Raw genomic sequence first — 25,513 nt, forward strand, 5'->3', positions numbered from 1 at the left:
TTGATAGGAGTGGTTGCTTTGTAGAGCATATGCTCTCTGATCACAACCTTTCTCTTTTCAGTAGTAGTTCTTATACCTATTTTCATGCACCTACTCAGTCCTTCACTGCTATTGATCTCTCCATTTGCTCCCCTTCGTTATTTTTTGTGGAGGTTTGACAACAATCCACTAGGCAGTGATCATTTTCCTGTAATCTTGAGAGAGACTGGCCGTGGTTGATGCCACCTGACCTGCGTGCCCCAGTGGAAGCTGCATCAGGCAAACTGGCCCTCTTTCACTGCTCTCGCAGAACTTGATCCTGTCATTGTCTGTAAGCCATCAGTAGACGACTGTGTGGCAGTAGTAATTGACTGTATTATACAAGCAGCTGCTCAATGTACTCCTAAAACCTCGACACGTTTTCTACTGTATCCTCGTCCATGGTAGAATTCTGCCTGCTACATGGCACAGAAGACTCAAAAATGAGCCTGGGATACTTTACGTAGATATCCCACACTCTCAAATCATATCGCTTTCTAGCAGGCCCGTGCACATGCTCGATGGGTAAGACGACAATGCCAGAAGGAATCTTGGATTAAGTTCACAACCAGTATATCCTTTACTACCAGTTCCAAAGTCATTTGGGACAAGATTCGAAAGGTCAGTGGGCAATATCACTTTGTTCCCCTCTCAGTCTTGCTTTCTGATGGCCAGGAAGTGGCTGATACTATAGGTGAAAGGTTTTGCTGGGTATCTAGTGCTTCTGCTTCTTTGCCATCAAGACTCGGGCAGAGCAATCACCTCTTTTCTTTCAAGCTAATTGTCTCACTGACTATAATCATCCCTCTGCACTGGTGGAACTCAAACTGGCCCTTCATCGGTCTGGCAGTACATCAGTTGGCCCTGATGATATATACTATGAGATGCTGTGCCATCTCTCTCCTGCTTCTCTTGCTATCCTTCTGGTAGTTTTTAACTGGATCTGGCAGGATAATGTTTTTCCTGATGCCTAGTGCCAGGCTATTGTCCTGCCTTTCTCCAAGTCTGGGAAGGATCCCAAGATTCCTTCAAACTACCATCCAATTGCTTTGACATGCTCTCTCTGTAAAACCTTAGAGAGGATGGTTAATGCTTGTATTGTTTGGTTCCTGAAATCAAACTTCCTTTCACCCACCCAGTGTGGTTTCTGATGACAGTGCTCCACCATGGACCACCTGATTTGACTTGAAACGTCAATCAGAGAAGCCTTTCTCAAATGACAACATCTTGTATCAATATTCTGTGACATTGTGAAGGCTTATGATACAACATGGAGGTATGGTATTTTGCAAGACCTCCATATATATATGGGTTACGTGGCCATTTGCCCATTTTTATTAAATATTTTTTAATGGACAGGAGATTCCGAGTTTGTGTGGGTTTGACACTTTCCTCCTCTTTTCTACAGGAACTTGGAGTTCCTAGGGCTGTGTTCTGAGTGTCACACTTTTCAGTATAAAAATTAATGCCATCACTGAACAATTCCCTCTTACTGTTGCAAATGGGATCTGTGTTGAATACTTTCACATCTCATGTCAGTCGTCGAACATGAGGTATATTGAGCAGCAGCTGCAGACTGCCCTCAATTGTTTACTGAAGTGGACCACAGTAAATAGCTTTACCTTCTCTCTCTCTAAAACTGCTTACATGCATTTTTGCCACTAACGAGGTATTCATCCTGATCCTGAACTCCATGTCAGTGAAGTTGTGCTGCCTGTGGTCTCTGAGACTAAGTTCTTGGAGCTTATCTTTGACCGTAAGCTAACCTTTATACCACACATCAAGCAGCTAAGGGTCAAATGTACAAGAGCACTGAACATCCTCCGTGTCCTCTCTTCCACCACTTGGGGAGCAGATCGACGTTCTATACTAAAGGATATATCATGCTCTTATTTGATCGAAACTCGACTATGGATCACTGGTCCATGGCTCTACCAGACCATCGGCCTTAAAGATGCTAGACTCTATTTATCATCAAGGACTTTGGCTCTGCAATTGGGCTTTCCACACTTCCCCAATTCAGAGCTGATACATAGTCTCATGAACTTTCTTTGGACCTCCGCCATTTGCAACTGTCTGTACTATATGCTTCAAAACTTCTTTCCTTACCAAAGCATCCCACCTGAGGTTATGTTTTCCCTTTTGATGGGCCATGCTTTTTCAAACCAGACAGTCTGCCATTGCTCTATTTGGCCTTCGTATCCAGATGCAGTTGGATCAATTGGGTCTGTCCTTCGATAACATTGCTGTATCCACTGGTCAGCCCATCCCACCATGGCTTCTTACTGTCCTCAGTTGTGACCTATATTTAAGTCATCTGAGAAAAGTAGACACTACTGATGGAAAAACTGTCTGCTATTTGCTGAACATGTTTCGAACCATCATTCCATTCCTACTTATACAGATGGTTCGAAATCAGGTGACTATGTGGGCTCTGCCGTAGTTTGTTTTGGTTTGGTGGTTGTACACAGAATCCCCTCTTCAGCTTCTGTGTTTACTACTGAACTGTATGCCATTTCTCTTGCCTTGGATCACATAGAAGCTGAGCAGTACTCAAACTGCATGATTTATACTGACTCACTTAGTTCTCTACTGGCAGTGGAATAACTTCATGCTGGTTCACACCCTGTTCTCACCGATATTGCAAACCGACTGGTCCATTTCTCTTTAATATCTACTTCTGTACAGTTTTTCTGTATACCAGGCCACGTTGGTATTCACGGGAATGATCTTGTCGACACTGCAGCTAAGTCTATCTGCTCTGGCATTGTCACTGCTGTGTATGTCCCATACATGGACTATGGTCCTGTATTCAAGGCTCAGCTCTGTGCCAGCTGGCAGTCGACTCGAAGTGAGCAACCCGAAAACAAGCTTTTCCAAATAAAACCCTATATTAAAATTTGGCCGTCTTGCTTCCGTAAGGATCGGAAAGATGAAGTTGTTCTAACTAGACTACGCATTGGTCACAGTTTTGTAACTCATTGTTTTCTTTTATCTGGAACTGATGCACCAGTGTGTAGTTTGTGTAACACTCAGATCACAATAAGCCACATTTTACTTTCTTGTCACCGTTATGAGTTACAATGATGGTACCATTTTAAGCATGTTCTGTCTCAATGTTTGTCCATAATGTTAGACAGTGTTATTATTGGTGATGGTGACACTGTCCACCTTGGTAATGCTTTTAGATTTTTAAAGGCCATTAATCTTTTCAATGCCATTTAAGTTTTTTTTAATTCATACATTACACTTTTTTTGTGGCTCCCTTTTAAAAATCACAATTCATCTAGTTCAATTTGAAATTAGAAACTGGCCGTAACATTAAGTCACTCGAAACCAGGACTGGAAAGGACAACTTCAAACGCAAACTAACGTGGCAGGGGTTTAGTTTAGAGAGAGAGAAATCGTAAGAATTCTCTCTCCAACTGGGGTGTTCAGGAACGTTGTGGTTCCTCTTCGTCTCCTTTTGTGAAAAGTTATTAGGTTTAGTTTTTTTTATTATTATTTATTTATTAAATAATTTTTGACTCTTTTTTTGGGTGAAGGAGGTCACTCTTAATGTTATCCAAGACCGAGGCAAAGGCAGTACCAGAGAGAACGGCCTGGTCCCGTCCCGAAAGGCAGAAGTCAAAGTAAATATGAACACGAACTCAAACGACCCGAATCAGGGTCTGGCAATAAAATTGCCTGGGCTGGGATCTAAAAATCCAATGCCCAAGTTTTTGCTGTGGGGGGAAATGGGAGTGCCCTGAGAAAACCCACTTTCACAGGATAGGCGCCCAGAAGTTTTGCCTGTCCTGTGCTCGATATCTGAAAAAGAGAATACATATTATTAATGTGAATTTAGTGCTTTAGATACTTTGTTGTGTAATTTGTGATTCTTGAAATATGTTGTAAGGTGAAATGTATTTTGTTGGTGCACTAGTTAATTTGTATAGTGATGCCGTTAGTTTGTTTTTGTTTTCTGCTTTTAGATAATATTTGTGTGATATTTCGGTTAGTCTATTTCTTAGTGTTGGTAAGTTGCTGATTTGATGTATATAATTTACTGGCATGAATGACGGTAGACTGAATGCAGATCTTAGTATTCTGTTCTGTTGAACTTGGATTTTCTGGAGTGTGTTATTTGACATATTGTATGTTACTTGACATCCATACTCTATTAGTGGACGGATGTAAGCCCTGTATATTTGGATAATGGTGTTTGGTAAACGTTTCGATTGTTTACTGGTTAGAGTCATTAGGTGTGAAATCCGTTTTCTAATTGATGAGTGTATATTGTTAACATGTTTTTTCCATGTTAGTTTTGTGTCGAAAGTGATGCCAAGGAATGTGATGTTTTTGCTCATGTTAATGGTCGTATTTCAGTGATAATTTTATTTTTTCTAGATTTTTCTTTTGTTTTTAATTTCCTGTAGAAGGTGATTGCTTGTGTTTTGGTTGGATTTAAAACTACTCTCCACTTGTTACTCCATGTTGAGACGTTGTTCAGTGATTCTTGTACGCAAGACATGGCCATCACTGGGTTTCTGGAGGTGCTCCAGATAGCGATGTTGTCTGCGTATTGTGAATTATGCGTGTATGTTAGATTTGGGAAAGGTATGTCACTGACGAAAATAGTATATAGAAGTGGAGAGAGGACTGATCCTTGGGGTACTCCTGCGGTTATATTAAATGATTTAGATATAGCTTTATTGACTTGTGCTGTTCTATCTGTTAAGAAATTTGATATCTATTTAACTATAGTGGGATTTATTTTCAGGTGATTTAGTTTGTATTTGATGGCATTATGCCATATGCTGTCAAATGCTTTTTTGACATCTAGGAATACCCCAATGGTTACTTGGTTGTTGTTAAAAGCTTTATAGACTGATTCGGTGAGTCTTGTGAGGTGATCTGTTGTTTGCCTGTTTTTCCTGGAGGCATTTTGGGATTCTGGAAGGATGTTATTTGATTCACAAAAATGGAGAAGACGGTTGGAGATAACTCTCTCCATCAGTTTGCCAAGGCAGCTTAACAGACTGATCGGACGGAAATTATCTGGATTGGTTCTGTTGGTTTGTTTCTTTGGGATCGTGGTTATGATGGCTTTTTTCCAAGTGTTAGGGTAATATCCAGTTGCTAGTGAAATGTTCATGATGTTTGTGAGGTGTTGTAATAGGAGAGTAGAGGTTTTTTCAGAATAATGTTTGGAATTTGGTCATGTCTGGGGGAAGTATTTTTCAAGTTTTTGATATTAATTTTTAGTTCAGTTATGGTTATTTTTCTATTAATTGAACTTGAGTATGCTTCTAGTGTCTCGCCAGGAAACCTTGGTGAGAATGAAGCTTGGTTTGTATTTATGAAGTTGTTGGCATGATGTTGGTGTTGTGTGTCAAAGTCAACTGAATTTAGGTCCATAAAGGAGGATTCGTAGTGGTCAGCTAATAGGTCAGCTTTCTCTACGTCCGTCCTTGCGATTTTATTGTTGTGTGTGATATGTTGTAGCATGTGATTTGTGTTTTTGTCTGAAGAAATACTCTTGAATTTTTTCCAAAATTCTTTTGGATTGTTCTTGATTTTTTCTAAGTTTTTACAGAAGTTTTGCCAATTAGTTTCTTTTGCTGTTTTAATTTCTAGTTTAATTTTTGCATTTGTTCTATTGATTTGTGTTTTGATAGGTGGATCACGTGTAATATAGTGTGTTCGTCTTAATTGTCTACATTTGATTATTACGTGAATTTCTGGTGTAAGAGTCCATTGATTATGTGATTGCTTTCTTCTTGTTTTAGGGATTGTGTTTTTTATGGCTTTCTGTATGGCTTTTGTAACTTGATTTACATAATTGTCTAGTTCTGTTTTGTTAGCATGTTCAATTGGGTGGGGTAGGTATGAGTCTAGTGTAGCATTGAAAGTGAGCCAATCTGTTTTGGTATAGGTGTCTGCAGAGGGAGTCACATACGTCACGGCAGGGTGATGCGGGTGAATCATACATGAAATGGGGAAGTGGTCACTCGTGATTTCATCATGTACTTTAAAGTTAGAGATTCTGTTTACTATGATGAATGGGTGCTAGGACAACTTCAGGTGGCTGGTGGTGGTTTTTATACTAACCTGTTAGAGTTCGTGGTGAGTTATGATTATTACAGTCATGCTACAGAAAGTCCCTTACAGCTTCGATTACTGTAGTTTTTTTCTTGACATTTTAAACTAGATGTAAACATTGGTTTTATGCTATTTATGTTTTATTTTTTTAAACTTTGTTTTGTTTTACCTTAATTTCCTTTTATGAATTTTACTGAATTTACTTTTACCTTTTTACTGGACGTTTGACGCAGATAGCCTAGCTGCTTTGTGCCATGAAACACTAAATCCAACCAACCACTCCAACATCTTTATGGTTTATTGATGTATGCTGTCAAAGTAAGTGCGTACATTCTGGACTGCATGTTAAACTTGGGAATCCATTTTAAAAATATTTTATATTTAATTTTTTTTTTTAAATAGCTTTAAGTGATGGTCAGAAGTCATCAGAGACAGGATCTTCCCACCTATGCAGCTGTTGGTGCCAAGGCTGGGCAGAAGTCCACATACGACGTCCGTCGGGAAATATCTCGTGGATGATGAGGATACAGAATGCGATGTTCTTCCCATCGTCGCCTCCAGTAAGTGTTGTGTTATAGGACCTTGAAACAAGTGTTGTGTTAACGTTATACATATTGGACCTTGAAACAGATGTTGTGTTAATGTTGTACATGTAGGACCTTGAAACAAGTGTTGTGTTAATGTTATACATATAGGACCTTGAAACAAGTGTTGTGTTAATGTTATACATATAGGACCTTGAAACAAGTGTGTTAATGTTGTACATGTAGAACCTTGAAACAGATGTTGTGTTAATGTCATAACTATAAGACCTTGAAACAATACCTTGTGAAAAGAAAAGATATTGTGAAACTGTAAATATATTAGTTGAAGTCATGAAATAACCCAGAACATTGTTAAACATTAAATATGGCTTACAACCATGATGTGAAAAAATGTTACCTATCATAGACTTTAATCAAACCACATTGACTGTTAAAAGATCTCTAATACAGATAGAAGAATTTCATCAAACTGTGTTAATTATAAAAGTTCCATAATACAAGTCAAAGAGTTAATGAAACCATGTCAATTTTAAGATGTCTCTATTACATATTGTATCATTCTGTATGATGTTCCTAATACATATTCTATCATTCTACCAAGTCATGTGGACTGTAAGATGTCCCTAATACATATTGTAACATTCTATCAACTCGTAAGCTGTGAGCCTAAAGTATTAATCAGCGTACTTTACATACTGCAAGATTTAATTGTTTTATTTATTCAAAGAACTAAAACTCTGTTTACTCCATTTCTCATTAGATTGTGTTCATTGTTGTAATCCTTATAGGGAAGTATAAAAAAAAACATTTGACCAAGTTTCTAGAACTGTTCTTGAAGTAATTCAGAGGCTGGGTATACCTTCTTTGGTTGGAAATCCATAACTCATAATTTGTGTTATTTTCATCAAACATTCCTTTAAATGTAGTAAAGAGATGTACAAAGTAAAAAGATAAACCAATTTTTGGTCATTTAACTGACTACTTGTGTCACAGTTCTTGGTTGAATTGTTTCTTAAGTAGTAAATATATTTGTCATAAAAAGGGGTATCCATTTTTTTTATTTGCTTTATCTATCTATGTGCCTGTCTCCTTGTAGTGTATTCATCATATGTTTTGGATGAGAACTCCTTGCTTCTTGAGGTTTTCCACAATGCATTGAAGAAACATTCAAGGTATCTTGAATTCCAATTCTAATTACATTTGTGACATGGATCTTGAGGGATTTTAGAATATTGTACAAAAAATTTTTTTTAAAATTTGCACATTTCAAGTGTTTTTCTTGTTTTCTAGGATTTTCCTCTTCCAGATATCACAGCTCTGTTTTCACCTTCCCGACAAGAAGACAGGGACCGAAGTGAAGTAACAAGCCATAAAAGAATTGACAGTGAGAGCCTTGAAGAAAAAGAATATGAAGCTATTCACAAACAACACTTCTGTCCACAGGATTCCTCGGTGGTTGGCAGTAGTTCAGGCTCCAACTGTCAGGAGTTGGAGCAGCAGAAAAACAGGTCTGATGACCAGAGTTTAGCAAATCCATTTGTATCCAGTTCAAATAAACCATCTAAGATTGCTCTTCGTCGCACAAACTCAAGTCCAGAAATGAGAGGCAAATGGCCAGATACTTCTTCACCCATAAGTGGGGTTGATTCCCTGGGAAAATTGGTAGGAATAGCACCTTCAGTGTCCCAGTCTCCAAAACCTGTTGTATATGATGACAGAAGTGTATTAACTTCCCTTCCTTTTCAGAGTACTGATCTCTCAGTAAAAGACACAGCTTTAGAAAAAGACGTTTCCCAAAAGTCTGTGTCACAAGATTCTAGTTCTCAGAAGGTTCTGGTAACTTCCCATTTCCACCAAGAGATAGATGTTCCGAAACAAATTGAAGAATCGACACCGAAACAAAGTGACTCCGAAGGGAAGCTTGAAAGAGAAAGTGGTCGAAGCTCCACGAGAAAATCACCACGGAAGGAAGAGCGGTATGAATCCATTCCTGAGGAACCAAAGACAGGAAGCGACCAAGAATTACCTGAAAAACTATTGAAACATGGAATGAAACAGAAGCTGAGATTAGATTTGAGTAGCGTAAACCAATCTTCTGATGCAAACAGACCAACAGAGAGTCCTGTTCCTCCTCACTCTGCTAGCCCATTCTTTAAAACCAGGTCTCCTCCAAGAAGCCCACCATTGAAAGGTTGGAACAGTTTACTATGTATTAAACAATAGGAAGAGAAGCTATAACTTATTTTTGAACTATAATAAATGTCTCTTAATTTATTTATTATCAATAACATCAGTGAACTTCTGTATAGTTTTAATAATAATTGAATTGAATTTACTTTCTCGTATACAGGAAATGTGTCTCCACCTGCTTACCACCGAGAACGTGTACATACTATTTCTGTTATGAGTCCAATCCAGTCTAAAAGAAGTTCCTCAGAAATGCTAAGAAAAATATCCAGTCCCTACAGAGACATGTATCGAAGTGGCTTGAGTCCAAGGTAAATGTCATTTTCGTCATTCTCCCAGTAATTTAATACAAAGCTAGCTTCCTTTTATTTAAAATCAGTAGTTTACTACATACCCTTGGCTACTGTTTTTAAGTATGGGGTGTTTAAAACTTTTAACCTATTGTAAAAATAACTAATACTTATATATCTTTGAAGAAAATTTGGGAATTTTTATATCCAAGTAGAATTGGTGTCTTCTGTTGAAGATAGCCACAATTCTTCAAAAGTTAGGAAAACATCTGATGGCTTTCTTATTATCTTAGAACAATTATTGAATTAACTACATACTTATCTATCAATAATTTTTTTTCTAAGTTTTTTTTAAATAAAGATTTGTGAATATTGAAGCAGCTAAGTTATGTTTAACAGTAGCAACAAACTGCTGGATTTTCAATTGTTATGTCTGTCTGTGTTGAACAAGTGTTTTCTTGCTGTTAAACGTTCCACGGCTAGCTTATTGTACAGAATGTACATAGGAGTAGAACCTAATGTTTGATTTGATGTCTTGAGGAAAGGTGATAGATGAAGAAGATTTTGAGTATTTTTGATAAAACATATGATAGTGTAAGATATTTATGGTTGAGATGATTTTGTTTTGGTTTGCTGTGGTCTTGTGTTTACTGGGTCAAGATTTTGAATATGAGTATTTGTGGTTTGCATAAACATGGTCCAAATTTTGGTACCAAAGATGTACTGAGAGTGACAGTCACATCCCATTATTTGTTCAAACAATAATATCCTAAGAGTGGATGTTATTGACAAGCAAATTGGAGATAGCTGTTTGCACATATTCTTGTGTAGCTATGAGCAAAAATCTGAAACAAGGTGTTTTTTTTAATAATAAATGAATGGTTTAAAAAATTTCATGGAACATCACAATACATATAACATAAATTTAACCTGTGTTGTGTATTGTTTTCATAAGGATAAAGAAACACAATATGTACATAGGTTTAACATATTCAGTTTTGTATTTCAACATTTACTGCTTTGAATGCTAAAACATTAGTCGAAAGTTTCTTTTGTCACACTGGTTTAAAGTAATCTTGATGAAAATGTGAACAAAATGATGTGTGGGTTTTGATTTTTTTAGGTTGTTTAAATTAGCCTTTCTGAAATTTACTCTCAAAATAAAAATATAAATAAATATTTCAATGAAGAACTTTTAAAGGAGTATTAAAATATATGCTCATAGGTATGACAAGCAGTATTGATTTTAGTTTTATTTAATGGTATAAATGCTACAGTTGGTAGCAATAAGCCATTGTACCTTCCCCTAACCATGGGTATCTTGTTTTCTTTTTCTTTCAGTTCTCTAAGAAATATTAAATTTAATATAAAATTACCTATCATAATATCACCATCACTCAGACAAAATATAATTTTTCTAGTCTTAAATCATATTTGGTTGCATAGCCAATAAATAAAAACGTAGACCCCTCTTGTCACATCTTCTCTTTCAGGATTTGTCAGTAGTTCTCTCTGATGTTTAGTCCTATCTTATTTATGACCAATAGAAAGCTGTAGTTTTAATCTATTAAATGATGTATTATATTATGTTGTTTTCTGTACAGAGAACTGTATTTCACTGCCCGCTTAAGCTTTATTCTGACAGGAAATACATTGACTAGCTTGGATGAATTTGTAACAACTTTTGTTGCTCAGTTAGAAAGCTAGAAAAATTGTGGTAGTTAATTAAACATTGTCTGTTTTTTGCATGCTATTTTTCTATGTTCTTTGATGTATTATTTAATGAAATGAAAATTGTTTAGTGCATTATTACCTTTGGTATAAAAAATGTTGGGTTGAGTGTCATCAGTAGTTGACACCAAAAAGAAACCCCAGGTACTTTAGGTTAGTTAAGATGATATTAAGTAAAATAAATAATGATATAATAACTTTTCTTGTTCTTGTGTAATGTAATTTGATTGTGTAACATAAGTTGCACATTCCTCAAGTGATTTACAGCTTATAGCAGCACAAATACAATAGCTGGACATTGCTTAAAGGGCAAGTAAACAATAAAATTTAAGTACAAATAGTTTATACTGTTATGAGTTTAAACCTACTTAAGACAAAAAATAAGTTATGTTACAATTTGAAGTTGTTACAGAAAGAATAAAAAAATTGGATATATTTCTTTTTTTCTCTCTCTCTCTCGTTTTAGAGATTACGCAAATAAACTTTGAGGTAAAGGATAATATTCTTTATCTGAACATGAAAATCACTTTGCACTCAGACAAGTTAAAAGAAAAAAAATGCTCAGTGTATTCACAGACAAATTTTTATTAAAAATACTTCAACAAAAAAAATTGATTTTTTTTCTTCATAAAAGACTTGTAATGTTTGTTGAGTCTGTCAAGTTTTATGAAGATACATATGCTATATATAAAGTCAGTAGCATCAAAATTATAACAAGTACAAATTGGTCATAACTGGTCAATTTAACCAAGCCTGGATTTGTTGACAGATTTTAAGTTGTGATATGATAACATGATTAGTAGAAAGATGGTAATACAACTTGACATGCTGCTGTTTTGTTATTTTCCAGTTTTGTATTCCTTCAGATGTATAACACCATGGCTTTTGGTGCAGGAAATGATCGTCCATTACTTCTTCCTAAGAGTGAGGCAAGTAGCTATAGTAGTTACATGTTTATTTCATCCACAGTCAATGAGCAGAAGTTGTTTCTTAGGTTTCAAATTTGCTTTCAACATGACATTACAGCTACACCATATTTTGTAAGAGAACCACAAACAATGTCAGTGCCTTTCTTCCAAAATTTTTGCACTTTGATCATGCTTTCTTTAATTTAACAGTAGTTATATATTTTGTTTTTTTTGTTTAAATTTTTCCTTTTTTCTGTATTATGTAAAGCTGCCACATCTTACTGTATTTATTTTCTATTTCATTCTGTTCTAGCCAGATCTTCAGTGCTTCTCTTCTTAAAGTGTATTATTTCTGCTAATTTTTTGTTATATCATCTGTTTATTAATATTTTCATTCTGTCTTTTTTTCTTTGCTTCCTTTTGTTTTATTACATCCTTACCACTAGCTGGATTTTATTTTCTCATGTCTCTCTTTCACCTATTTTATTCCATGTCTTTACACTTTTTTTGTTTCATTCCATGTTGTTTTTTTATATTGTATATTTTCACTTCCTATATCTCATTTTGGTGACTTTTATATTTTTCCTATTTTCCATCCTTTTATTTTTATGCTAACAGTAGGTAAATGTCAGTACCATCTTTTGATTCCCAATTACTTAATAATTCTTCTGTAGTTTGAGTCCTACAAGTCCAGTTTTTTTATCATCAACAGGTGATAAACAGGGCAGTGAAAGTGTTAGATAGGATCCCACCATATGAAACACATAAGATAGGAGTGGTGTACGTTGGAGTTGGCCAGGTACGTAGGTATAACAATGCTGGCTTATATAAATACAGTTATAATTACAGTTACTTGGAGCAAAACAGGAAGTAGGCCTGTGTTTTGAGGACATTGTGTCCTGTGTATTGTTTTACTAATAAGCACTTTACACTGAAACAAGAGAATTTCTGTAACAGTAAACAATGAATTTTTTTTTTTTTTTGGTTAGCAGATCTCATTGCTAATTCATCTCTTTTCTATTCATCTTTTTAAATTATTGTTGGTTGATTTCTCTTTTTACTAATTCAGTCTAATCATTTTTGACATAGGATAATTATAAGAAATCAACACAACAGTTTGTATACAGATTTTTTCTTATAGGTTGAGAAATGTCTAAATTGCCAAATTTTCTGTGATTAATGTGTTTCTATTGGTTGATTACATAAATGTTTTGTGACTTGTGTGTTTCTATTGGTTGATTAACTTGTACTAATACTCTCGTCCCATGTTTTGAAATGTTTCTGTAAATGTTTCTTGCTTTGTTAGCTGAAAAACCCTGGAAATTATTGGATCATTAAAAACAATTAAGTCCTGATACTTAATTGTGTCACTAAGTTAGTCATCCTGATACTTGATTGTGCATCACTAAGTTCCTCGTCCTGATACTTGATCGTTTGTTATTAAGTAAGTTGTCCTCATATTTGATTACGTAACTAAGTCATTTTGGTTCTTGATTATGTGTCATATATTTAGTTATCTTCAGTCGTCCCTTCTTTTAAAAGGTGAAACAATGAAGCAGTTATCTGTGGTAACCAGTTTGGATCATTATGGTATAACAAGTTTTTACAATTCTTTAAGTCCTGATACTTGATCATATGTCACCAAGTCAGTCGTCCTGATGCTTGATTGTGTCACTATGTCATCCTGATGCTTGATCATGTATCACTCAGTTAGTCGTCTTGATACTTGATCATGTGTCATTAAGTTAGTCATCCGGGTACTCAATTGTGGGTCACTAAGTCATTCTGATACTTGATTTTGTGTCACTAAGTTAGTTGTCCTGATGCTTGATGGTGTGTCATTAAGTTAGTCGTCTTGATGCTTGATGGTGTGTCACTAAGTTAGTCGTCCTGATGCTTGATGGTGTGTCACTAAGTTAATCGTTCTGATGCTTGATTGTGTGTCACTAATTTAGTTATCTTAAGTTGTCTCTTCTTCTTTTAAAAAGTCAAATAATGAAGCAGCCATCCTTGGTAACCAGTTTGGATCGTTAAGGTATAACAAGTTTTTACAAAACCTGGGGACACTGCTTAGGCTGAAGGATGTTGATCCTCTAACTAATTACATAGGAGGCTTGGATGTAGATGGAGAAGATGGAAAATATGCCTTTAGTTGGCAGGACGACGTGATGCAGGGTACGTGTTTTTTTTTGTAGGATTTTATCTTAATGATCAGAATTTACTCCAAATACTAATACATTAGTAATGAAACTTTATATATCGTGTCATTAATGGACATTCTTAAGTTAGATCAACTATGGTACACAGTTTGCATTTTTCATAATCAGAACTGTCTTATTCTCATTTAAGCTTTAGATTTTTTACATACAGTTTCCAATATATTAACATAATATGGTTTCTTGAAGTAAAATTTTCCACTGATAATTGAAAATATGTTCAGGTATTTAATAAGAACTTGTTTGTTAATCTTTTAGCACAAGTTTAACATCATTGTATGTTACCTTTACTACAGTCGTTGTGTGGAGTAAGTGTTATAAAAACAACTACTGTAGTCATGAGATCCCCATTGCTTTAGGAGTTATGAATTTCAGGTTGTTGTTTAATTACTTCTAATATTCTATGTGATGGTTAAAAAAATGTATTTTTAAAATTAAAACTGTATAAATAGAGTATGACCAATTTGGAAATACTGTTGAGTTATTACATAAAACTAAAATCAAACAGTTTTACTTCATTCACTTCATTTAGTTATTTGATATAAATTATGTGAGATTTAAAAGTTTTGATTTCTTCTTGCTACAATTAGTCAAGAAATAGATCTGTTACAATACAACTTGAGTTTTTGTGATGTGTTGTTTGAAACCCAAGAATGACTGCAAAACTGTCGAAGCTTAAAGGAATTCGTTGAGTACAAGGTTATTTGTCCAAATTTAAAATAATGCTGGTTGAGTACAGGATTATTTGTCCAAATTTAAAATAATGCTGGGTGAGTGCAGGATTATTTGTTTACATTAAACATAATTCTGCTTGAGTACAGGATTATTTGTCTAAGTTTAGAAAAATTTTGGTTGAGTACAGGATTATTCATGAGATAAAACTTATCAATAAACAATGTACGATGCCAGATGTAGGGATAACAAAACTTTCATGCTTAATGTATTATTTTAATAAAACTTTCAAAATTAATGTGCTTTTATCATTTGTTTGGTGCTCCTTTGTAGTTAGTTTTTGATGTCGAGTTTCCTGCAGAACTATTTGTAAAAATGGCTCGTTTAGTTTGAGAAAATGTTTTGCATAGACCCAGACGAACTGTTTTTACAAATGTATTTCTCTACAAGTGGGTTTTCTCGACATCACTGATTCCTGCAGAACTGTTGGACCTTTATGTAGATTTAAATATTTATACATTATTGCACTATTTTGTGTTATAGTAATTTTTCACGTGGCTACGCTACTACCAAATAAACCTTCAGACCCTTTGTGCAACTCCAAGAAACGACATATTGGAAACAACCATGTTACTATTGTGTTTAATGAAAGTGGTGAAGACTACAGTATGACAACTATCAAGGTATGGAGTTTTAAAAAACACCTCATTTCATTATTACAAAAAATGTGAAAGATGAAAAGAAGTAATATGGCTGTCCTTACAGGTATAGAAAGTTAATATTATTCTTTGTTTTCTGAAATTCTTAAAGTTTTAGTTTAGGAACATGGAATTTTTCTTTTTTATTTTGGAAACAGTAGGTCATGCAGTATAGGGGATTAAAATGTTGTATCTGAAGTGATATTTTTATTTGTTGTTCACTAGTGTTTTATTATATATTGCAATAATTTAATTATTCTACTTACTACCTTTAAGAAATTTCTAAACTTGTAAAATGAAAATTTTGTTTTAGTACAGAACGTGTTAGTTTATTCTTAAACAGTGGAAGTAAAAACAGTTTTATAGAACCTTCATAATATCACCAAGAGTTGTTCTCTTGTTTTAAGGTAGTGTATTAGAATAACCAAGTTCTAGAAATATGTCACTAAAGCTTTTTCTCTATTCACTTAGGGTCAGTTTGTGTACGCCTGTGTTATCATCCAGCCAGGAGACTTTAACAGTAATATCATTACAGTTAAGACTAAACAAGGTAAGAAAAGTTGCCATATTTTGATCTCTGAATTTGTCATCCAATCCACAGAATAATTTAGTGTATCCATAATACTCTAAAGAGCTGAAAAACACAAACTGTATGTATGATGGCACATCCAGTTAAAATCAGTCTGTGGTAGTGCCCACCCAAGTTCATCTATCAAGTTTCATTGAAACTGGTTCGGTTAGTCCCGTACAACAACTTGTGATGCCTGGACGCCAGATGGACAGCTCTGATCTGCACACATGGTTACAAAACTACAGAAGAACTCTACCTATTAGGATAATATGGAAAACAAAAAATACAGTAAATTAAAAAAAAAAAAAGAGAGAAGAGTTAAGCCTATTTTGTAACATAAGTAAAATCAAACACCTTTTATTTTTTGTACTTAACCAGCAAGCTCAATAAGTGAAATTATTTTAAAAACCATTTTCTGTATATAGAAGTTGATTGATTGATTGTTAACTGACCCATGTGGTAAATGGACAAGGAGCTGTTAAAACTACTTATGTAATACTAACATATCTTTCGTTAAACATGTCTGTGCAAGTACTACTACCCCCATACCATACCCTAACCTCACATTTTGTAAATAAACTGTGAAATCAGGCTTGACCAGCAGAGGCAAAAAATGCAGTTAAGATCATCCATGAACTAAATTTGTGGCATATTCATATAATTATTATTGGTAAACATCAGTTAGATTAACAAACTTCTAATGTGTATAGAAAATCCAGTGCATTTTGGTGACACTACAACAATGGTTTTTATATCATGTTGCCTAGCAATAAAAGTATATCTTGTGTACTGAAAGTAAAATGAAATGCATGACAACAAAATTGGAAATATGTTTGTTGATTTATTAATTTATATGTAATATAATCAAAACTAGCTAAATTCAAAAATGATTTAAGTTTAAAATTGAAATGATGTTTTTTCTTCCACGATAAATGTTATGCACTTGGCTCTAGACTTGATGATCCATCATCACTTCTTTACTTCAAACTTATACCAACACTCACTACACTTACAAGGTTTCAAGGCAACTCTACCCTCAGATGGTAATCAAACTATTCTATTTGGATAAATACATTTTGGTTTTTATAATTCCTCCTATTTTAAGAAATCAGATATGACATGACACACTTGCTTATTTAGACTAGATGAGGATTTGAAGTATTATAAATTTCTTTATAAGATATTAAAATTAGTGAATTTTAATCTCAAACTACTTTAGTTAATTTGTAAGTATTAAAAAGTAGCAACCTATTTTACCCAGAGCTATAACCTACATTCATAATTTGTCAGAATAATTATTACTGATAGAAAACTGATTACTTCCTGTTTCCCACAAGCTAGTTGACGCAATATTGTACTTGCTGAGACTCGTTTATATTTAGTTTGACAAATGAGACTTGACAGTGGTGGTTGTACTTACTGAGACATGTTTATATGTAGTTTAACAAACAAGACTCGACAGTGGTGGTTGTACTTACTGAGACATGTTTATATGTAGTTTGACAAATGGGACTCGACAGTGGAGATTGTACGTTTCGTGACCTGTATAGTTTGAGTGAGATATTATTATTGTATCTTAAAATTTAGTTCTACTTGTAGAAAAGTTTATCTATAGATACTTTTAAAATGTTGATATCATACAAGGTGTTTCAAAACCATACTGTGTTACACACCAAAGTTGTTGTTTTTCACAAACTGTCACTGGTGATATGAATAAAATCTGTAGGCATATGAGAATTAATATTTCCTAGATCAGTGTTTATTAATTAATATTTATAGATCAGTGTTTATTAATTCAGAATATAAAAAGCATAGTTAACTGTTTGTTAGAGTTTTAGTTTCTGAATTAAATATATGATTCTCAATGCGTAGTGTGTCCCTTGGGGCAATTAGTTTTGGGGCACTGTAATTTTAAATATGAGTGTGTCCCTTGGAACAGTAGTTTTTGGAAACTATAACTTTAAATATGGAAGTTTTCATGATAATTTCTTCATAGTTAATATTTCACACGTAATACCATGTTTTCATGGTATTACTTTGAATTATATTTTGTGGGTTTTTTATAGTTAGAACTAAATATATTTGAAGCGAGTAAAGGCTAAGAGACTGAATAAGTTTATAGAACAGTGCAGGTCATTTTATTAGTTAACAAAAGTTAACAAACCAAAGATAGACTGCTGTTAATTGTAAACTGGCTCCAGTAAACTTTCCTTTCTGACTACTGAAAGTACAGTATCAAGACTTGTAACCTTAAATTCTGTGTTGATTGCGAGTTTTTATAATTTCAGAACTCCAGGAGATTATCGGTCACTGTGATCCTCACATTGTATCTGACCACAGTCTCTCAATCTATGTAAGACAGCTGGCTCTTCATGCAAATGTAAGTTTTTATGTGTAACTACGTTATCTAATATAGCCTGATGATGATGAATCTGGGGTTCTTAATTCGCATTTCATTTGTCACAATCATACTCTGTACTTTTGTTGTGTTATAAGAGTGATGTTCAAATCCCACTACTTGGTTAGAGTAGCCCAAAAATTTGTGGGGGGGTTCTGTTGTATGAATTGCCTTTTCTCTAGTCTGTCTATTCAATCATAGGGATGGCTAACTCTCATGTATATTTCACAAAGATTCTAAAACAAATTAATGATCCTCTTACCTTCCTGTAACTCGGTTGTACCGCTGAGGTTTTGAGATAAAATTAGGTTTCAATATCCACAGAGGACACAGCACAGATAGCCTGTTGTGTAGATTTGTGTTTGACAATGAAAATTATTTAATATAGCAAAAAAATGAAATAGATTACATGACTGAAAGGTTAGATGTGTTTGTTTATGTGCAGTAAGTTTCAGTTCTGATGATTTGTGATTTACTGCCTTTTTCTTTTCACCAGTGTTAATCAAAATAACAGATGAAGAGGTGTTAATAGAATAATTTTTATATGTCAGTGCTAAAAAGAACCTTTATCAAAATGAACTAAGTTGTATTGGGTATGGGGAAATGCAACCATCTCACCATATTGAAATAATTCTTTACTTTTCACTGAGTCCTCACCATGTAGAGGTTGGCTATCACTGTCTGTAAGACATCCTTCTGTTGTGAGAAGTTTGATTTAAATTAATTTTATTTGTTTAAACTCAATACTGCTTGACAAACAAAACTTTAAGGTTTACCTCATAAAAACCATTGGATTAATTGTCCACATATGGAGTATTAATTACCGTTATTATCTTTTTGTTGGCTGAGTTTTGACTTTACTGTGCATAAACTCTATAGCTCAAGAGCTTTTGAAAATTAGACCTCTCTTTGACAGGGGCAGACAATTTATTCCTGATGAAAATTGGTTGATCTTTGAGGAGTGCTTGGTTTTCATAATGTTTGTCTTCAAATGATTTTTTTTTAAATATACTTGTTTCCCTTATATCATTGTCTATATTTATTAATCTCTGTGTGTAAACCATAAATAAACTGAAATAAAGTTTGGGTTCTATCCACAGCTGGCTTGTTCTATCTTCAAAAGCACCACATCATCCAGTGAACCTTACATCTCCAACTGGCTAGAACGTTTACGACAGCTCAAACGACTCAGGACAAAAATCCTGCAGGAAATTCCCACTGACGATGCAGGCATGGACTCTGCAAGCAGTAGCTCATCATATTATTCTCATCATAAACATCCCGAAGATTTCACAGACTATACATGAGAATAGAGGTGAAAGTGGTGCTCTTGTATTCCAAATAGTACACTACACTAGAATTGCTAAGCTATAAAAATAAAGAAAGGCTCGTTCTATGATGTCGCATTGTGTCTGCAATGAAACGTATCTTTAATCTTGTAGTTCTCTTTTATTGTTCCCCTGTTGTGATTCTAAAGTTATAAAGCTAATATGTGAAGCTGTTAAGAAGGACGTTTACAATATTCAAACACCAACACTTATGAAGTTTGTACTGCTGCTTGACCTTTTGACCTAACTCTTTATATTCCCACTCTTACAGATGCTGTACAGTACATTTTCGGGCACACTTGGCTCATGCATGAAGTACTTTTGTGCCAATCCCCTGTTATAACAGTGTATGTTTTGTCTATTTTATGACACTAAGGAAAAGAAAGAAGCAAAAAATTTGGAATAATTAAATATTTGATGGATTTTGTGAGTTAACTTAATTCTTTTAAATACCAAAACATAATTTTCTCCAGTATCAGAAATATTCTGAAAATTAAATAGTGAGTGCTTGATGTAATAGTTTAACAACTTGGGATAATTTTTGTCTAATTATTATTTGTTAGCAGTGTTGCCCTATGAAAAATGAAAAATTACTTTGGAAGTGTTACTGTGATAAGAGATTTTGGTAAGAAATATATTTATTGACTATCTTGTATGCAAAGTGAATTAAGATGTGCTTTAATTGATTGTTGGGAAATCTGCATTTAATTTAGACCAAAATATTATTTTCCAGTAATTTCCTTTCTTAAGTAGATTACTTCTTTGAGTGAGTTAAACTTTCAACAAAATATCTCATGGTATGTACATTAACATGAAACAGACTTTATAAATGTTGGAAGTGAATAATACACAGTAGGAAATAAAATTGCTTTTTTTCTAATAATAAGAAAGGGGTAGATAGTTTCAGCTCTAAATTCAAGTTGAAGCATTATATTTAGATTGCTGGTTATGTGCATTATAGTATATGTTGTATCTTCATTTTGTTGGCTTGTTTTGAAATTCAACTTGTAGTTTACTTTTTCTGAATGTTTACAAAGTTTGTCCCTTAGTAACAGTACATCTTTGTACCTTAGCAACAGTTCTTACCAGCAACTTTAACAGGCTTATGCATTTAAGCTCCTTTATAAATCCTTCTATTTCATACATTCTTGAGAAACTATAGTAAATTTCAACTCCAAATGGTTACTTACAGGTTTAAGGACAGTTCACTTTGACGTGTCATTAGATTTTAAAGCCAGGTTTTGTTTATTTTGGGTTTAATTTTGATAGTAATAAACTAGTCCTGTGTGTGTGTGTGGCTTCATTTGTAGGCACGCTAATCTTTATATCTGGGATAGTGGTTTCTTATATAGCTCATTTGAACAATTCGTTCTTCTTTCTGTATAAATAGAAATAGCTATGATCTAGTATTCAGCATACTTGATAGACAAGGGTGTTATTAGTGAGTTTAAAATTCAACAACAGAATTCTCTCCCCATAGGATAAATAGTAGCTGTTCTAGCTATACTGATTTCAGTAGAAATTTCCATGTGAACCTGAAGTCCAAGTTGGTCAGGTGTTTTCCTGTAAGTAAACCCAAATAATATCTTACCTTCACATACTGCAGTAGTTGTCCGAGTTCACCAGAGATCTGTATATCACAGTATTGTGTATGAGAACGCCAGTGACTAGTTACACAAAGTAAGAATTGTAGAAGGCATGTCTTTATCTTAATATTTTTTTGCTCGTCTTAACAGAAGGCAAAACAATTCTGTTACAAATATTTTGACGATGTGCTGAAAACAAACTAGTCTTATTATAACATGTAAGGTTCTGTAGAACATTAGTTGCTGCCAGGCAGTGAGGTCAAGAAAAATTGGTACAGTTTGGACTTCTCAGTCATTGCAGATGGAAGCAAAGTGTAGAATTGCTTGTCATATGTCTATAATGACATCAGAATGCCACTTTGACTTAATGTATCATGTGAAGAAGTGTACATAACGAAATTTATAAAAGTCAAGTAAATTTCTGGAGTCTATAAACGTTTGTTTCACAAGCTGATATCGTATATATATATAGTTTTATAACGGATCTAATCTGTGGTACTGATTGCATTATGTGGCAAAAGAATAATGTAGGTTTAGTACAAAATAAAAAGATTAAATGGTTAAACAGAAACTGTAAGCCTTTATAAGTGAAGAACAGGTGAAAGATGAAATTTAAATTTTGTTAGTCTTTGGGTACAGTTGCTTTTGTTATTTTGTAGTTTTTTGGTTTTAGTTACTCTAAATTACGTTATTGATCAAGAATAAATTTAATTTGAAACTGAAAAAACAGAGTGTAATATGGTGAACTTCCATTAGTCTAACAGAAACAGAAATAGGTTATCTAGAAATGTTTCTTTTTCCACCAATTAATAAACATGTGAACTTGTAAACTAAGCCTTTTACGATATGTATGTCAGGTCCTGAAAATATTGAAGTCTAGTACGTTTTCAAAACGTGCAGTAACTCTCATGTATTTCGATGATTCTCTGTTTAGATAGTATGTGTGTGTGTGTGTGTGTGTAAGTGTTGCTAATGTGTAAATAGACAGTTGTGTATTTAATGGCTGGTTGTTTTGAAAACTGTGAAATGGGTTTTATAGTTCTGTAGGTTAAATATTTTATATTATTTGTTAATTTGTTTCCCTTTGTATATTTTTTGATTCAATAAAACAGTTTGTTTCAGAAAACTGAATATTTTACTTTGCACGTGTGCTTGCTCCCCTCCCCCTTGAGGATACAACACTCTAATCTGGATTTCGATTCCCTGTGATGGATACAGTAGATAGTCGAATGTGGCTTTGTTCTGAAACAAACGTGAGCTTATCTTGTTAGTTCAGATGAGAGCTTACATTCTTACCATTAAACTTTTCATAAATATATGAGTGAGCAAATGCTGTTTGATTTAACCAAGTGAGCTTATAAAACCCGTTACTTTAATATACAAATTTACCACAAGTAAATTTACAAGTTTAAAATCTTGATAAAAATACAGTAGTAGAAAGTAAATTTTGAAAAAAGTTAACCAAATTTTCACCACATCGTTTGTGAAAGTAATAATGTAATTTTAAATTTACTACAATATTTAGCAATTTCTTTGTTTAAATAGTAACTGTTTCAAACATTTATTGTTCAAAAAATACAACACACATTACGTTTTTAAAAACACTAATATTTGTAATTGGTACTGAATCAGTAGTACCGTGAATCTGATTATTCTCTTTCTGGATTTTCTTAATCAGTCGCAGTGGGTATACATGGTAATCAGGTTGATTAAACGTAATGTATCCTGGGAAAAATTGTCAGTGTCTACCAAAACTAGTCATCTCGACAAGAAAGATCGTGTCGTAGTGTGGGGAAAATAATATGACTACTTATATCTTAATGATAATGACCTGATAAACCAAATGAAGCTGAGATTCAGTGGTAACTGTCTGATAAATAGTAATAAAAAATATGTTCCGCCGTTTGATATTCAAATACCTTTAAATGATCTGCTGGAAATGCTCGCAGAGTTTTAACACTAGGAAATTAGGGACGAGTAACATTTCTTATATTTCTGTGTAAAATCCAACCAATCCGATAGTTCTGTACGTGATAACATAATAAATTACTTTTTTTTTTTGTTTCTTTTAATAATCATCTGAAAGATAATGATGAATTCTTGTTATGCGTTATATCACTCATATTGTGAAATGTTGTACCAGGTTCTGCAGTTTGTACCTTAATGTTTCCAGTGCATCTATTTAACTTCTATTTTCAATACTTTAAAATCATGGGTCTTAAGATTTAGTACTACTGCCATCATTGGAAGTATCGGTCTGTAAATTGTAGTTGTGTGGAAATAAAAAATTTTTTATCCACCCTAAATACTAATGAAGAAACACAATGCGTTTAATTTTACTAATTGCATAAGTGTTTAACACACATTTCACTTCTTGAGAATTTCCTAGTGAATATGGAAATATACTTTTTTAAAGTAAAATGTTTACGCAACATCAATGCCAGTTCTTGTGTCTTGCTAATATTTTTATTAGCTTCTCTTAATAAACAATTTACCTATCTAACAATCAAAAATGGCTTTATCGCACTGATAAATTTGTTTGTCACTGGAACTTTTAAAACTTGCATTTGAACGATGACAGCATTTATAAATCTAACGTCACAAAATCGTCTCCGCTAGGAGAATAATTTAATAATATACAGTACAAGGAGAGAAAGCCACATAAAAATGCATTTTTTAAAAAATATAGACTTAACTGTTTGTTTATTGTCGTGTTAAATAATAAAAGCATAATGCTTAAATTATAATAGCTGATGTTGATTATATTTAACGGTACGTTGAAATGTTTATTGCTGTAAAGACTTATAATGTGCAGTTAGAATAATGTGTATTTACGTAGATAAGTAATGATAAGACTCCTAATAATAGAGATCCACCTGCGACTCACAATAAATGACGAATGAAAGAAATGTATCCGAAAATAGTAAAACCAGAGTAGAAATGTTTCGAAAAAAGTGAAAAGTCAGACTTCATTTGAAGCGCATAAATGCTTTGGTTAACCAATGGCGTTTTTAAGATTGTTTTTTTGGGGAGGAGGATGAAAAAAATTAGTTTGAGGAACAAAAAAACGTCTAAGGATGGGTCACAATGTATAGAACTTAAAAATCTTAGAATAAATATGGGGGCACAGATCTCCAATGGTAAGTCACCAAATTTTCTGGAGTCCAAAGTGGGATACCTAACTGATGAATAAAAACTACCATTTTATTATTATATTTTCATTAGATATTATATTCTTTAACAAATTTGGAGTGCGTTTTGTAGGTATCCACCGTCAGGAAATCGAATCCTTAATTGTAAATCCGTAGACTTATCACTGGCCCATCAGGAAAAGGTATGTTTTGAAAAGATGCAATATAAAAACATTCGTGAAAAATACACACCATCTAATCATTTTTCTGTGATATAATTAACCTATGCATTATAATTATTTTAAAAAGTCTGAAAAACAATTCAAAATTTTGTTTAAGGTATTGATACAACGACAGTGAGTCTGTAAGTGAAATCTTACAATAATAAGACTGACAAAATTTGAAAATATCGACATGTAGCAGGATTGAATACAAATTGTTTAAGACGTTGTGAACATTCAGCGGATGCCCTAAAATAAAACAAACTAATTTCATATTGTTTTGTTATCTATAACAACATCATCATGAGTTGAACGATAATACACGACATTTCAATGATTTCGTAGTATAAAAATCAATGGCTGATATCTAACGGTATTTTATGAGACAATAAACAACCTAATTTCATATTATTACGTCCTCTTTATGTATATAATTATCTATGTATTTGAACGTTAATATATTAAAATAAAGGATACCATACGGGGACAGAACAAATGTTATGTGCAGTCACAGTATGGTGATCGGGCATACCCAGGTGGTTAGGGCGGACAACTTGTTATCTGAGGGTCGCGGGTTTGAACCCAAACCGCACCAATCATACTCACCCTTTCAATCGTGGGGGCGTTATAATGTGACGGCCAATCCTCCTGTTCGTTGGTAAAAGAGTATCCCAAGAGTTGGCGGTGGGTGGTGATGACTAGTTGAATTCCCCCTAATCTTACACTGTTCAATTAGGGACGACTAGCGCAGATAACCCTCCTATAGTATGCGCGTAATTCAAAAACAAACAAGCAAACACAGTACCACTGATATTAATTTTGGTAATGTGGGATATTTTAGTTCACTATTCCCAAAAGCGGGAGAGGCAGCTCGAAATCGGTGCTGTGCACCGGAAGTCAGGATGTCTGGTCACATTATCCAATGGTTT

The 25,513-nt window shown here is 33.8% G+C and overlaps 1 protein-coding gene across 10 annotated transcripts in view; it reads left to right on the forward strand.

Moving 5' to 3' along the window:
* Nucleotides 1-22,358, forward strand: part of gig (TSC complex subunit tuberin) — an 82,176-nt gene extending 59,818 nt beyond the window's left edge. For 9 of the 10 annotated variants that reach the window (XM_076489270.1, XM_076489261.1, XM_076489267.1 and 6 more), the window contains exons 31-40: nucleotides 6,505-6,662; nucleotides 7,938-8,838; nucleotides 8,998-9,145; nucleotides 11,706-11,784; nucleotides 12,476-12,562; nucleotides 13,752-13,938; nucleotides 15,195-15,334; nucleotides 15,821-15,899; nucleotides 18,209-18,300; nucleotides 19,419-22,358. In XM_076489270.1, coding sequence (XP_076345385.1) covers nucleotides 6,505-6,662; nucleotides 7,938-8,838; nucleotides 8,998-9,145; nucleotides 11,706-11,784; nucleotides 12,476-12,562; nucleotides 13,752-13,938; nucleotides 15,195-15,334; nucleotides 15,821-15,899; nucleotides 18,209-18,300; nucleotides 19,419-19,625 — 2,078 coding nt within the window. In that variant the 3' untranslated portion in view covers nucleotides 19,626-22,358. The remainder of the gene's footprint in view (nucleotides 1-6,504; nucleotides 6,663-7,937; nucleotides 8,839-8,997; nucleotides 9,146-11,705; nucleotides 11,785-12,475; nucleotides 12,563-13,751; nucleotides 13,939-15,194; nucleotides 15,335-15,820; nucleotides 15,900-18,208; nucleotides 18,301-19,418) is intronic. The other variant, XM_076489262.1, reaches the window with a different exon arrangement.
* Nucleotides 22,359-25,513: the final 3,155 nt, after the last annotated feature.

Source organism: Tachypleus tridentatus, chromosome 2, assembly GCF_004210375.1.
Source record: "Tachypleus tridentatus isolate NWPU-2018 chromosome 2, ASM421037v1, whole genome shotgun sequence".
In the NCBI taxonomy this organism is placed as follows: domain Eukaryota; kingdom Metazoa; phylum Arthropoda; class Merostomata; order Xiphosura; family Limulidae; genus Tachypleus; species Tachypleus tridentatus.